At 44.1% G+C, this 13,741-nt stretch overlaps 3 protein-coding genes across 15 annotated transcripts in view; 2 read left to right on the top strand and 1 right to left on the bottom strand.

Moving 5' to 3' along the window:
- Positions 1–47: 47 nt before the first annotated feature.
- Positions 48–5,740, bottom strand: pyd3 (beta-ureidopropionase pyd3). The gene is made up of 12 exons (XM_089574436.1): positions 5,324–5,740; positions 4,677–4,936; positions 3,878–3,972; positions 3,570–3,725; positions 3,410–3,464; positions 3,012–3,208; positions 2,340–2,382; positions 2,202–2,228; positions 1,686–1,726; positions 1,117–1,203; positions 894–1,033; positions 48–324 (listed from the first exon to the last, which is right to left on the bottom strand). The coding sequence occupies exons 1-11, from the start codon at positions 5,425–5,427 to the stop codon at positions 929–931; spliced, it is 1,170 nt and encodes a 389-aa protein (XP_089430562.1). The 5' UTR covers positions 5,428–5,740; the 3' UTR covers positions 48–324; positions 894–928.
- Positions 5,741–6,285: 545 nt separating this feature from the next.
- Positions 6,286–10,229, top strand: SmD3 (small ribonucleoprotein particle protein SmD3). Its single transcript, XM_089574437.1, has 2 exons — positions 6,286–6,723; positions 9,894–10,229. The coding sequence occupies exons 1-2, from the start codon at positions 6,405–6,407 to the stop codon at positions 9,941–9,943; spliced, it is 369 nt and encodes a 122-aa protein (XP_089430563.1). The 5' UTR covers positions 6,286–6,404; the 3' UTR covers positions 9,944–10,229.
- Positions 10,230–10,912: 683 nt separating this feature from the next.
- LOC149364471 (uncharacterized) overlaps positions 10,913–13,741 on the top strand; it is a 44,846-nt gene continuing 42,017 nt past the window's right edge. For 5 of the 13 annotated variants that reach the window (XM_089574428.1, XM_089574433.1, XM_089574426.1 and 2 more), the window contains exon 1: positions 10,914–12,166. In XM_089574428.1, the coding sequence (XP_089430554.1) occupies positions 12,126–12,166 (41 nt within the window). In that variant the 5' untranslated portion in view covers positions 10,914–12,125. Of the gene's footprint in view, positions 12,167–13,741 lie in introns of all 13 variants that reach the window. The other 8 variants (XM_089574430.1, XM_089574423.1, XM_089574432.1 and 5 more) reach the window with 2 other exon arrangements.

The raw sequence follows: 13,741 nt of genomic DNA, 5'->3' as shown, positions 1-13,741 counted from the left end.
GGAAATATAATGCAATATGTTCATCTTGGGATCAGCACAGGCATTGGTTAACATGCGAATATATATTTTATTTTCCAAAATATGTTTCAGAATATCAAACGTCTTATATGGTCCAGTAGGTAATACAAAATATATGTAAGCATTCCCGAATCGGCGGACATTATTCATATGCGTCTTAAACAAGGGTGCAGCAAACAATAGGTCACCTAGAGGGTGGCATATTGCACTGCTAATGCAATACAAAAAAAGGAACTTTAGTAGGCTGTCGTCCCCAGTTCACAAATATCCATAGCAGATTTGGGTCTTTCTTCTGGAAAGTCAGATCTGGAACGAGAGCATAATACACATAATTGGAGACAAAGCACGTTTGAAAAGCATATTCAACATAGTGCCTCATGCATTTATCTAAATGGTTACCTGCATAAATATTAGTAAAAGGCACACCTTTCTTTTTTTTTCATGAGGTGACAAGAACCTTCTATAAACGAAATCTTTGCATTAACTCAGTTTTAATATTTTTTCGCAAGTTTACAGTCTACAGCAAGTGGATGTTTGCTTTTCGTGAACAACATGCAGATCTATGTAAAGAAGGTGCTTGTCAGTAATTTTAAACAACAGAATTTCTGCTTTGGAGTGCTTGTGTCAACTCTCGGCAGCAAGCAGCTGTGTATAACATCATTTGCAGATGAACGATATGGCACAGCTTCAAAGCCTGTCAAAGCTGTGACAGCAGGTGTAACTGTCTACTCTACTGTACACGCATCCGCACAGATACATTGTCAAGCTATTTAATCTGGCAAGCTTTCTTGTAATCAAAGGAAGCGTGGGCTGTAGCTTCTGAAGCAATGCAAATTTTGCATCTTTTGTGCAAACTAACCGCAATGCTGCCTTACCTGTGCGCTTGCTTCTTTGAGGTACTATGGAAGCATTAGTGGTCGGTTCCAACTGTTGTGTCCACGACCACCTGCTTCTCAAATGCAGGTTGGGAAACCCAGTAGAGGGCATCTGCATATATTTCCGTGCGCTGGGTCATCTGCAAAACGACAGGCATGCCAACTCCAGGATATAAGTCATTTGCGGGTAACCACAACAAAGCTGGAAGCGTAATGTACTCACTCTAAAGCCCCAGGCATCGCGGACCTGCCGACACTGGTTCAAGTCGACCTCTGTTACCAAGAGGCCATCATGAATTCGTGACAGTCCCTGGAAATCCCACACAGTTTAGTGAACAGTTAGTCAAGGGCTCAGTTTTGGTCTGTAGGCATGTCTATTTGGCCTGATGAGCTGAACGACATCTGCGTGATACTTGTATTGTCTACTCTAAAAGTTGCTTGAAGAGCACTTTGGTACATTTCTTGGCTGCTGTCAAAAAGGCGCCATCAACTTATTTGGCGATGCAACAGGTTCTAGTTGGCCACTTAAACCCCGAACAAAAATACACGAATGAAATGTGCAAATTCCTGAAACAGACGACTTAGCTTAATGGCGTTCTTTTCAGAGTGGCATAGTTTAGAACAGGCTGTAACACGTTGCTTCGAGAAGCTGCTGTGCCCACTTAAACTAGTGACTTCCCTGTACTTATTGACTACAGATATAACACTAGCTGACTATTGTAGTCCTTTCTGTTGCAGAGGTTACCATTTGAGCTTCCAGTCTAGAGATATAAAGGATCTTTTTCCACTCACAGGAGTGCGGCTTCCGTCAGGGGCAGTCACATAACTGGAGCCTGTAACAGAACATGTAGCAATATATTGGTTTAACACGGAAAGATTTCAGTAATTAGTAAAATAACTTTCGTATGCACAAGCCTTGTTTACTATAGCCTTGTTGTTGATAACCGCTAGTCCTTAAGGGAAATGGAGTGGATTCCAAGCATAGCAGGGGGTGGAAGAAAGTTAGGTGGGTGGATGAGATTAAGAAGTTTGCAGGGATACGGTGGTGTGTGCATTTGTTTGTGTGTGGATAACTGATACCAAATTTTAATGAAGTAACCAACCTAAAAGACCGCAAATAAAATAATACCATTTCAGCAACACAGTTTATCGTTACGAAGTAAGCATTAAAGCACATGCAACAACAGACCTATAAACATGCATACTGCATGCAGTAACTTTAAATGCTACGCTATCTTCTCGTCCTTTCATTTTACTAATACAAATATATGTTAAAAGTGTAGACATATGGACAAGTGAAAAACATACCATAGAAGTGCCCAAAGTCCTTGTGGGCTAAAAAAGACAAGAATTTTTTTCGTCAACGTTGTGGCAGCAAGCAAATTTTTCGGAATCACAGGCGTATCAGCGGAATATACAGCCTGCAACTGACCATATGAAGCTTACCTTGTTTCTTGTCACCAGATGTAAATTCCGTCGGAAATACCTCCTGCGTACCAAATGAAAATATGGTTGCTGCTCTACTACAGGTTGCAAACTGCCTGCCTTGAGCAAAATTTTGCGCCCTGCACATTCTGAACAATGGAAGCTACGGTATACAGCGAGTAGACCTGTCGTACTACACTAAGCCATCAAAGTGCTTTAATACTTCACTCATCAGTTCACATCAAGCCTAAACTGGCCCGAACACCCGGGAAGACTCCAGAGCTGGGCTTATGGCGAGGCAAAAGCAGTGCGAGTAGTCAAGCTTACACAAATGACACTGCTGAAAGAGGAGTGGCAACAAATTACAAACTTATAATTCCTACGAAGCCTCTTCGAAAGAGCTGTGAAGCATTGCCTGTCTGGGACTAGGAGTACTATGGCCATGGCTTATTGCTGCAATGAACACAGACACCACAGGAAAGGTGGGCCGCACACTTTGTTCTTTGACACCCTCGGTGCAGTGCATTGAAGAGGGGAGCCTATAACGTGATATATAACAACCAATACAAAAAAAAAAATCAATACTATACTGTTCTAATGCAGGGTATTGAAGAGAAAATATAAATGGCAGTATACTGGTCACACAATTATGCATACATCCTGTCAGGTTTGCGCCATGAGGAATTGACTTACAGTTCCCACCCTGTTGATGGCACATGTAAAGTAGCTGTTCGCAATGGCTGCATTCCTGGCCTCGATATGCCACAGTGGCTCGCTCAGGCCAGCCACGGTCGCAGACGGGTTGAACACAACCTCTGCTCCATTGGCACCGTACATGAGCCAGTTGAGAGGGTGATGTCTCCCATAGCAGATGTTGATAGCAATCTTGCCTGCAAGGACAGGTCACCACAGAGGCACACTTTCTACTGGACTGCATGCAGTCTTTAATGGTGGTGCAAACGGTGAATAACACACCAACAGCTATGCCTCATGAGTAGTACAGAAATGGTTGGGAAAACATGTTATGTTTTCCAGCTTTATCTCCAACTTTATTCGGCAGTCCTGCCAAGCATAAGCTAAACAGGCCTTACCAAATTGGGTCTGGAAGACTGGATGTCCTAGTCTTGATTCCATGTAGTAAGTCGACTGGAAGAACAGACCAGTCAAAATGAGTTGCAACTGGTACGTGAAATCTCTAGTTTGAAAGCATGCCTTCACATGTTTTAAGAAGGCCTTTGGATAATACCTCACCTCGTTGAAGTCGCCCACTCGTGGGATATGGTTCTTTCGGGACTTGCCCAAGACAGCTCCACTGTTTGAGACTACTACAGCCGTGTTCCACAGGACGTCAGAGTCGTCGCGTTCAAGGATTGGGCAGACAATAACCATGTTGTGCTTTTTCGCCATCTGGGAGTTTTTCATTTGGAAAAAACATATGCCAGGCCAAATGAGCCAACACAAGTCGAACATGTAATATTCAAAAACGACACCTTATGTAAGGCAGAAAAAAAAAATGTTTCATTTAAATGATGGTGAACTAATGCAGCAAAAGAAATCACCTGCTGACACAACTGGACTGATGGGCCATATTCAGCAGATTCTGCAAACTCGCACCATGGGGTTTTTTCTCTTGTGCAAAAGGCAAACGGCATGTCTAAAAGTAAAAGGCAGGCAGCACACATGAAATATGGGACATCGCATGAATTCTCTGCAAAGCTTGCAAAGGAATGGCTTTAAAGGCAGCAAGTGCTTGGAATGCTGGATGTTTTGATGTCCCATCAAGGAACTGCTTTGTGGATTGACAGTTTGTTGACAAGTTTCATGGGCCAATTGCAATATGCATTGTAAACCATCACAGTACTTGCGAAATCATGCTGTCAGTCTGCTGAGGATTTACCCGATTTTTGTAAAAAAGAAAAAAGCTTTGGTTCATGGTCTCAGTGTGATATAACAACCCACGGAAGATTCTTCTTGTTAGCTTGTATATACAGTGAACGCTCATTCGAACGAATTCGAACTTACGGTGTACTTGAAGTGATGCCTTTGTCCTGTCAACATCAAATGCAGTAAAAGGCTCTTCTTAGTTCAGACAAGTTTTTAGACTCCTGTGAGTTAAAATTATCATGCGTCAGCTGATTCTGTCGAGTTATATGCTTTCCTTCACAACTGTACTCATCAAGTTCTTGTTTTTAACAGTGCTCCGAGCACATACGGCTAAAAAGCTGGAACACAAAGGACTACCGAATGGGCAATGACCAAGGCTTGGGGACACGAACGAGTGTTATACGAGAAATCATTTCTTCACGTTATGCTGAGTGATACATAACTGCACCATTGGCAGTTTACGTGGATACTCACGCCAGGTCTCCTGGAAGCAGATCACATTCACACCGCACAGGGCCGCAGCCTCGACAATGGTCTCGATGCGACGGTGCAGTGCCTCGCGCTGCGCTGTCACCGTTTCTGTCGTGGGCAGCACTATGCGGTTCTGCACCAGGCCAAGCCTCACCACCCGAGGCTGTCGCATCTCCTCTTTCTCGGCAGTAATTCGGTAGCCCTTGAGCTCAAAGTTGTGCTCTTTTGCCAGCGCGAGAGCGTCGGGGCTCAAGTCCAGGGACCTGGGTCAGTAAAATACTACGTCAAAAACAATAAAAACAACCGACGCAAAAGAGCTGCCAAAATATGCACTTTTTTCAGAGTCGTGCTCCCCATAAGCGTTGATGTGGCTCCAAAACGGGGCAAGATCGACAACACAGGCCAAGTACAGATGATGGCAGAATGAATGACAAAACAATTCGTTCAAGCGCTACATGCATAAATACTACAAGTACGCGTAGCTGTGATATATGTCAGTGGCGACGTCGCACATTACATTAAGATTGTCCAACACACGACTGCCCACAAAAAGTACATATTCGTCTAGCGCAACGCGCCAGGCGGATATGGGTCATGAAGATGACCACCTCACACGTCAGCCGATCGCCATCAAGAAGAAAGTCACGCACCCGCATTCCTTTCCGTAGATCACGCCGCGGACTTTCTCGAACTCTTCGGGTGGCAAATTGTCGGTGAGAATCTTCTCGACGCTCTCAAACTCCTGGCTGGCCATTTTTTCTCCTCCGAATGTAACGTGATAGCAAACGTCAGGGACGACTAAGGGACGGTGAAAGCGATAGATGCTTCCGCGGCGGCGACTGACAGCGGACTGCGGCGGCAGGACGACCCAGTTGCACAAGACGATCTCCGACGGCGAAACCTGTTTGACCTCGGCGAGGGGAAGTTCAAGCTCACTTGCGCAAATCGTAGATGCTGTGAGACTGCCGGGGTCGTGCTCCCGCCGCGCGCTTTCACGCTGATAAAGGGACCGGAGCAAGAGCGAGAGCAGCCGGAGCAGCGAGATCGTCTGCAGTCGTCTGCGCGTACTAGATCCCACCGGTTCCGCTTTATGACAACTACTGTGCACCGCCGTTCGAACAAGTGGTTTGCCGAAGTTTTGAACCCCCTAAAACTATAGTGTACTAGAACTATACTAAAACCTTTCGTTCTGGAGTACGCAGCGACTTTTGAAAGACAAATTAAAAAACTTTATCTTAAGCTGATGTGAACTATAAATAGTGCAAGCGAAGGACTGTATGTACTGTACACGGCGCTTATGAAGGGCCTGCCCTCGTGAAGTGATAAAAATCATATCGCATATAGGTCGCAAATAAACTGTAAACAATTAGTTTACCATTCATTAAACGCGCTCCATACAAAAAATATGTGTTTTATGACTTATTCTTTTCTTTGATCATTTTTGCAAAATTAAAAAAAAAACTACCATCGTAATTATTAGGATCGCAGTAAATAAATGACGTTATTTCTTACTTAAATAATTTGTTAAAGTTTGTAACGTGAAATAATTATAACAGTTATTTTACTGCAATTAATTTTGCAATTATAAATAGAAAAATGTTTTTGTTTTTTTTCTGCGGGATGAATGTTTGGAGCGGGAAACGCACCGGTAACGTTGTGAGGGATTTGGATTCTCCGGCAGTTTCTCGTAATCCGATTTAATCGAGTCTGTTTGCAAGTGAATAGGTCGTCATGTCAATCGGCGTGCCCATAAAAGTTCTTCACGAAGCTGAAGGACACATCGTGACCTGCGAGACGAACACTGGTGAAGTATACCGAGGCAAACTGGTGGAAGCCGAGGACAACATGAATTGTCAAATGGCCAACATCACAGTCACCTACCGGGACGGAAGGGTGGCGCAGCTCGAGAACGTCTACATCAGAGGAAGCAAGATACGTTTTATGATACTACCGGACATGCTCAAAAACGCTCCCATGTTCAAAAAAGCCGGTGCCAAAAGTGCGACGGCGTCCGCCGGCAGAGGCAAGTCGGCGATACTACGAGCCCAAGGTAAGCGGGAGATGCGCTCTGATGGGCATGGAGTCACGTTGATTGCGTTCGAAGGATGTGTGTTGCTACCACCACTCTGCAGTGGTTAGTTTTTTTGGGGAAAGTCTCGTCTATGTTTTTTATATGTGGTTGCGCAATCAGGGATGGTAAACGACCAGTTTCGCTTTTCGTTGTTTGGGTGCCTAGCGACTCCTAGGTATCGATACGTAGCGAAAAGCAGAGACCGATGCATAGGCAACTTTTCGTTCGCGCTTACTAAAAAAGAAAGGAATGTCAACGCGTTGACTCTTCCGAGACCCATTTGAAAGTTTCTTCGTGCTCTTTTGTGTGTATTCTTTCGTTTTGGCGCTCTTCGTTATGTTTAAAAAATATAACATTCAATGTTGTAGCTGTAAAAGACATTAGTTATTAGTCAAGACTTGTGTTTGTGTCTTCACTTCTCTGTAGTGGCGCTGTTTTTAATATGCCAACATACCAAATAGCCAAATTTCATGCCGTAGTAATTGCGTCTTGAAACTTGTTTGAGGCCCCTTTGATCTCTCTTTTCTGTTCTAGATCGGACGCCGGCATTATGGCTATGCAATCTTCTTAGCTTGGTCATTTTTCGGCCTCAGAAAAGTGACGAATCTCTGCATGTTAGCGCGTCATTTGCACCTGTGGTGTTTTGATCGTGGCTGTGAATAGAATATAAAACTTCATCACAAGTGGTTTTTCTGCGAGAACTCAAGAGGAGGTCTGTAAGCAGGGTGGACTATAAAGATTTGGGGGTAGTCAAGTGAATTGATGCAAAGGAAATACGTTAGGATATTTCGGTCACTGCCAATCTATTCCATTTCTTGAGCCATTGTCTTTCAATCGCCTTTGTATTCTCATTCTGATTCTGTAAAAGTTTTTTTCATTTCTTATTGCATTGCTATTTGTAATCGTTTCTTTTATTCGTTCTTGCTGAGTTATTCTTCGTTCTATGCCTCCCTCCTCAGCCCCTACTTTTGGAGAGGGAGATTTCCTTCTAAGCACCTCCTGCCACATTTGGCAGGTGTATGCTTCACAGAGACGTCAATGCCAGACAGTTTTCGCCTTCATGGCCATTCTAATGTTATTGCATTAAAGCAATATTTGGAGGGGGTTTAATGGCTTTACTTCAGACCTAGTGCACTACTCTTTCCGCTGCAGCGCCACATTTTTTTTTCGATAACATGGCTTCAGTGGCTTCAGTTCTAGTGGCTGCCACTGGTGCATTACTTTGCAAAGGGTTAGTTGCGTTATTGCACAACCACTGGCCATGAAAACTACCTCACGAATTTCAATCAGTCTGAGCGAATGTCGTCTCAAATGTATGCTTTGTTTGTGAGTTGAGACCACAAACACGTTATGTATGTTATTTTGACCAGATCTTATACAATAAGAATACGTGGTCATATCTGCTTGAATTTCATGTCAAAAGGAGTACTTTTTAAAGCTGTGCAAACTGCGTTGAGTGTGTAGGTAGCTTTGTACAGATCTGTTATTGACACCAAGAGCAAGTCCAGTTACTGTTGGAGCAGGCTGTGTATGCTGCAACTTTAGAATATTTCATGCAGGACGTTTTCTTCCGCAAGTTCTTTTTTTTTTGCAGGTGTGGAAGAAAAAGCAAAAGATTTCAGTTACTGTGTGGAGAGCAAGAGTAATTTTGCAAGGCTGTTTAGCACTCCATAACTTGTTACCGTGTTTCTCAAGATGACAATACTAATAATGCTGCTGTGTTTTTTATTTGATTTCATGTTGCCAAATATTTAGTGCATTGTTAGTGTTGGGAAAAATGTCAATGTTAGTAAGGTGTCATGCCAGGTGTGCACATGAGTGTATTTTTCCCTAATGCCTACTTGTGCATGAATAATTGGTTATCGTGAAAGGAAAGGCACAGTATCAGTCTCACTATCGTTAGACACCTGAACCTCCCCGTAGGGAAAAAATGGACAGAATAACACGAAGAGGGAGGCATTACAGTACAGGGCTCCAGTAATTTCAGCCACCTGGGGTTCATTAATATTAACTGACATTGGGCATCTTTTGCATTTTGCCTGCATCAAAATGCACCCATTCAATTATTTGTATGCTATAACATGATGAAATTTTAAGGCTGCGGAACTTTTGCTTCCTGAGTAGATAGGACTGCTGAAATATTTACAGAACACCCTGCTACACTACAGCATTATTGTATTGACCTCCGCATGTGAAGTGAAGTGTTCCATGTAGAATGTGTATTTTGTGGTTTCTCACTCAGGTTAGTGGAAGAACTAATTTATTTATTTGTAAGGCATGGAGGCATTACCTGGCGAAGTGGTGGTTGAAAAGATACAAGATGCCAAGTAGAAAGTTAGTGGGAGAAAAATATATAGAAATGTGGATTACGAGTCAGTGCCAAATATGGAATAGCTGATTAAATGCAGGTGGTTTCTTTATTGCAAGTATTGTGGCTTTAAGAGCACTGTTTCAGGCTAAATTGCAGTCATATAAGTTTTGGGTTATGTAATGACATTTTTTCCAATGCGTCGACTATTGGTCAGCTTGGGCAGCTTATTGCTTGAGTAGTTATAAACCATAACAACAGAAGTTTAGTTTGTAATGTTGAATTTTCTCTTCTATACTGTTTAATCTCAGAATCAACACAAACTTTCGGAATATTTTGATGTTGCCACTGGGAGTCTCCATTCCTTCCTTGTCAAGTATGTGGCAGTATGTTGTCTAGCGGATAGTCAGTGCCTTGTAAGATCAAAAGTATTGGAAGAAACACTGAATGGAATGCATTGAGCAGTACTGCAATGTATGCATCATCTGTAATGCCACATACATAGTGTCACAGGAATTCTGGCTGCCATAAAGAGTGACACTAATGGATTGCCTTTGATATGACTTGGGGATTGTGGTTAGTTGCCTGTTCATTATGCACATCTAAGATCCACTTTCACATGAACGTAAAGATCGACCTGAGAAGCTCTATTACAGGCTGTGTTTTGGAAGCATTTAAATGTGTAGAAAAGATTCTTATCCTTGTCGAAATTCTTGAAGCACTTTATGAAGGTACAAGGTCATGTCAGGCTCTTTTAGAATGCGGCATTAAAGGTGGTACACATGCAGCATTTCAAAGCCTTTGGTTCTCCCTTATGTGTTTGCATTTCCATATTTTGCAGCTGCCAGAGGACGGGGTCGAGCCAGAGCTTTGTTCCAGCGGCGGAAATAGTGCTGGCATCATTCCATTCTCTCTTTCTTATGCACATTACCTCTTTGGCACCACCACAGATCACATTTCTCAAGGCATGCCAGGTGCATGGATCACAGTTTCTGTTATACGGAGCCTCTACAATGCCATTTCATCGCTCGTGTAGCGCCTCTGGAAGGAATAAAGACTGAAAATGTCATCTAGATCATAACGCAAGCTTGCTGCAGCAAAGTGTGGTGTGTGCAGCTGTCTAAATTTTCATTATTTGTGTTGTAAAAGATAATAAAATCATTTTTTGGGAAAAACATTTGATTGTGTGTGCCTGAAATTCTTCAAGAAACATAGAGCATCCTTGTCACTGTAAAGTGACAGCTTTTAGTACCAAGAGGCACTTGGCGACTGGTGTTCAGAGGTCGGCGAAAACTATTACATGGCCCTGCTGCAAAGTGGTCAGTGCGGTCATGTCTATGTAGGAAGGCGGTTAGGAGCGGTTAATAGATTTGAAGAACGCGACGATTACGCAATGAAATTCCGTCGTGCGCCTTCAACGTGCGGTAAGGTGGTATGTCTGGAACGGGTCTTTATTAGCACTATGACAGGCATTGCAACTAGCTCGTGAACGCTGAATGTTTGAAGACCTCGGGTCCTCTAAGGTTCCTTCAGGCGAATTGTCATCCTTTCAGCTACACCATGTAGCCGAACTATATCCATTTAAACGCTTTTTATGTTCGGAACAGCTATGCACATGTTGCATTATATGCCATGTATGGTGCAGCAGCGTAGTTTTCGTATCCCTGTGCGACCGTGCGCATAAGAAGCGCACCGAATTTTAACCAAGGCCAACTTGGTTCAAACCTACGCCGCTTCCGCCGCGCCACCTCCATAGAGTATGCCACCTCAGCAGGCCGCGCGCTCTACTCGAAAGCGGAGCCGGAAGCGTGTTGCGCAACTTCGGCGTGGGATTGCGCAATTATTGTTTACATGCTAAGCGACCGCGTGACGGAGCGACCATTGAAAGCAGCAGAAGCACGTGAGCTGACACGGGTGTCTCGTTTCTGCGGTTTCTTGACTAGAAGACATTTAAATACGTTTCGTTCAAATTTAGCACCTCGGTGGTCTCGTCTTGGTCACAGCCTTCCACGTGCTTGTCAGTTAAGTGTTGTGATTGGGAGAGTCGCGCGCGTGAAATGCTGGGCTGTTTGGCGCAGCCAGCTTTTATAATTGCTTGCCGACGCTGCGTCAGAGAGACTTAATTGCTGCCGAAACGTGCCGAGCGCGCCGGAGAGTTTATCACGGAAGAAATTGAGCGCGACTTGGCGAACGAGAAGAAATCGATTTTGACAGCAAGGTAAATAACGTGCCCACGCGGTTGTTCGTTGTGCCTGCTGTCAAGGAACCGTTGCCCATTTTCTGTGCTGCTAGCTACTGATGCTTGCTGAGATATCGAAGAACGTTATTACTGCCATTAACTGCAGCGATGAATGTATGACATAAACACTGGCCGCGCGCACAGGGGTGATTAAACTCCGACAGTTCAAGAACATGGGCGCTTGGCCAGCATGAGGAAGTAGTGTGCGACGTTCTCGACAACAAATATTTCTTGCTCTAAAAGTTAGTCGTATTATATCCACCGCCTTCAGCTTCGACTTCGTGTGCGCTGTCTTCTTGAAGCGTGTTGGGAGGTTTTCTCTAAACGTAAGGGGAGGGCGAACTTTGTTTTGTTGAAATAAAAGTAGTCCGGCGGCGGGCGCAGGCGAAACGCGCCCACGGCGTGTATTCGGGAACTCGCGTTTCCCGTGTTTAGGCTTAGAATCGGGGCCTACCTTCGGCCCGTAAGCAGTTTCCCGGGCAACGGGCATCGGAGACTGGAAGGTGAAGTGTAACATACTGGCTCCTGTATATAACCATTCCTCCGCTAAAGCATCAGATGCCTTGTTTTTATACATTTGTCTGTGATACCTCTGGACTGCTGTGCATCGGACTTCTGGAGAATCGGCCCTTTAGGCCTAGTGGTTCAAGTGAGCCACTTATCAACCCACTTCGCACGCTACGAAGCTGCAATAGTTGTATTATAGTATAAATAGAAGACAAACGGACATTTAGAAGGTAAGCGCCAACTTAGGACTGGACTCTTTACACGGTTTTACTTGCGGCCCAAGTGTGGAAAGGTGCGCCAAATCGTCCCATCGGCCTGTGAACAATCATGAGCGGCGATACGAAAAGGAAAAACAAGAGCAGCGCAAGGTTTGTACCCATTTGATTTCGGCGTTTCGTGACTGGGCGCTGCCCTTCCATGGGCTTTCTCGCCAGAAACTCGTCATTTCCGCTTTTTTAGATGTTGGGACTCAAAACATGCTGCTTGTAATGTGTAGGCCTAGACCGTGATCGCGTATGAATCGATGCAGTAACTTTTTCGACCGTCGTCCTTGCTCGATGTTGAGGAATGCGCTAGTGCCCTTTGCCACTGCTGGAGTAGCGCATGCTTCCTTTGCCTGTTCTGTGCTTTATTCTATGGAATGTAAGAAGTCTCAGTGAAAACATTCGGTGAAAGCCTCTATGCTCTCGTGTGTAGCTTCGGTTTGCTGCTGTGTTTTCAAGTGCTGTTTCAGCGTGCCAACTTACAGTGAAATAATCTCGCGTGCGTGCTGACTCTTACCAGTCCTTTAGCCATTTTTTAAGCTTAAGTAGGGGCGCCTCTTTTTGTGGCATTTGAATGAAAACTTGCGAAGATTGCTAGGTATCGCACACACGGCGCGGATTTTGCCTTTCGCCATGTGCACTTGGGTTGCACGCTTCCGTTTGCATTAATTAAAGTGAACTTAATAGCAATCACTCATGTTGGATCAGCGGTCCGCAAAGCTTTTTCCACTACAGCCTACGACGTGTCGGCCATGCAACGTGTAACATCTCCCTTCCTAGTGACCTCGTTGGTGCTGAAACATTCCGCTGAAAGGAGGGTGTGTTAAAAAAAAAATCGGACCTTGCTATTCGATGTTTTAGAGTGGACTCTAGATTTACTCGTTTGTACAGTCCGCTCGGTCGACATTGTTGAACGAAACTTTCGTTTTTATAGCAGTGCTGTAGCAATACTGATCGTCAGTTCTCGAAACTGGCTGCTTGCCGCTGTGAATTGTCCTACCCGCTCGATGAGCCTTCCACCGCGCGTAACACGTTGGGATTTCTGGTTGGCTCTCGTGCTGTACGTATGTGGGGAAAAAAAAAAAAAAAAACTGGAAGGAGTAGGCTGATAGCGAAGCGGGCAACCACGAGGATGTTTAGCAAGTGTATCGTTTTTTTATTTTGTATTGTACCCTACCGAAGCAGTGCATAGCCATTTCAGCTGGTTAGGCAATGGTAGGATTCCATTTGAAGGCTGAGCAATTTAATCTGCTGCGACATCAGCCATGATTGTCAAGTGTTATGCTTTTCCCATTTTTTTGTTTGTTTTTTGAAGCCACATCTCTAAAGCTTACTGTGGCATTTCAAGTGGTTAGGCCCTTGGATAGAGCTTTTTGGGTGACCATTCATTATTCAGGAGAATTAAAAAAAAAAAAATTTGTCTCGTCTGCAGAATTTCTCTAGCTTTGAAGACAATTTGGATAATTTCGATGTTTGCTTTCAGTTGTAACCTTGTGGCATGGAGCATATGATTAATAGTGTTCCCTATATCCATAATGTCGTGCTGTACATAAAACTTGTCTGCTCTGAAGCAATCCTTAGTCTTTGCAGAGCTCTTTTGTCAGAAGCAGTGGGTTGCATTCCACCTCTCATCAGCCCTGCTGTGCATATTTAGCAGAAACTGTTTCGTGACAGTTTTGG

This window comes from Amblyomma mixtum, chromosome 2 (genome assembly GCF_055824585.1).
Source record: "Amblyomma mixtum isolate Tamu chromosome 2, ASM5582458v1, whole genome shotgun sequence".
In the NCBI taxonomy this organism is placed as follows: domain Eukaryota; kingdom Metazoa; phylum Arthropoda; class Arachnida; order Ixodida; family Ixodidae; genus Amblyomma; species Amblyomma mixtum.
This window is presented reverse-complemented; position numbering and strand designations above follow the sequence as displayed.

Coding starts and splice junctions, on each gene's coding strand:
- pyd3 (XM_089574436.1), bottom strand. CDS start 5,427: ATGGCCAGCCAGGAGTTTGAGAGCGTCGAGAAGATTCTCACCGACAAT. Junction 3,973..4,676: donor CTGCTTCCAGGAGACCTGGC/GTGAGTATCCAC, acceptor TTTTACTTTTAG/ACATGCCGTTTGCCTTTTGC. Junction 2,383..3,011: donor CCATCAACAGGGTGGGAACT/GTAAGTCAATTC, acceptor TTTGGTACGCAG/GAGGTATTTCCGACGGAATT.
- SmD3 (XM_089574437.1), top strand. CDS start 6,405: ATGTCAATCGGCGTGCCCATAAAAGTTCTTCACGAAGCTGAAGGACAC. Junction 6,724..9,893: donor GGCGATACTACGAGCCCAAG/GTAAGCGGGAGA, acceptor CATATTTTGCAG/CTGCCAGAGGACGGGGTCGA.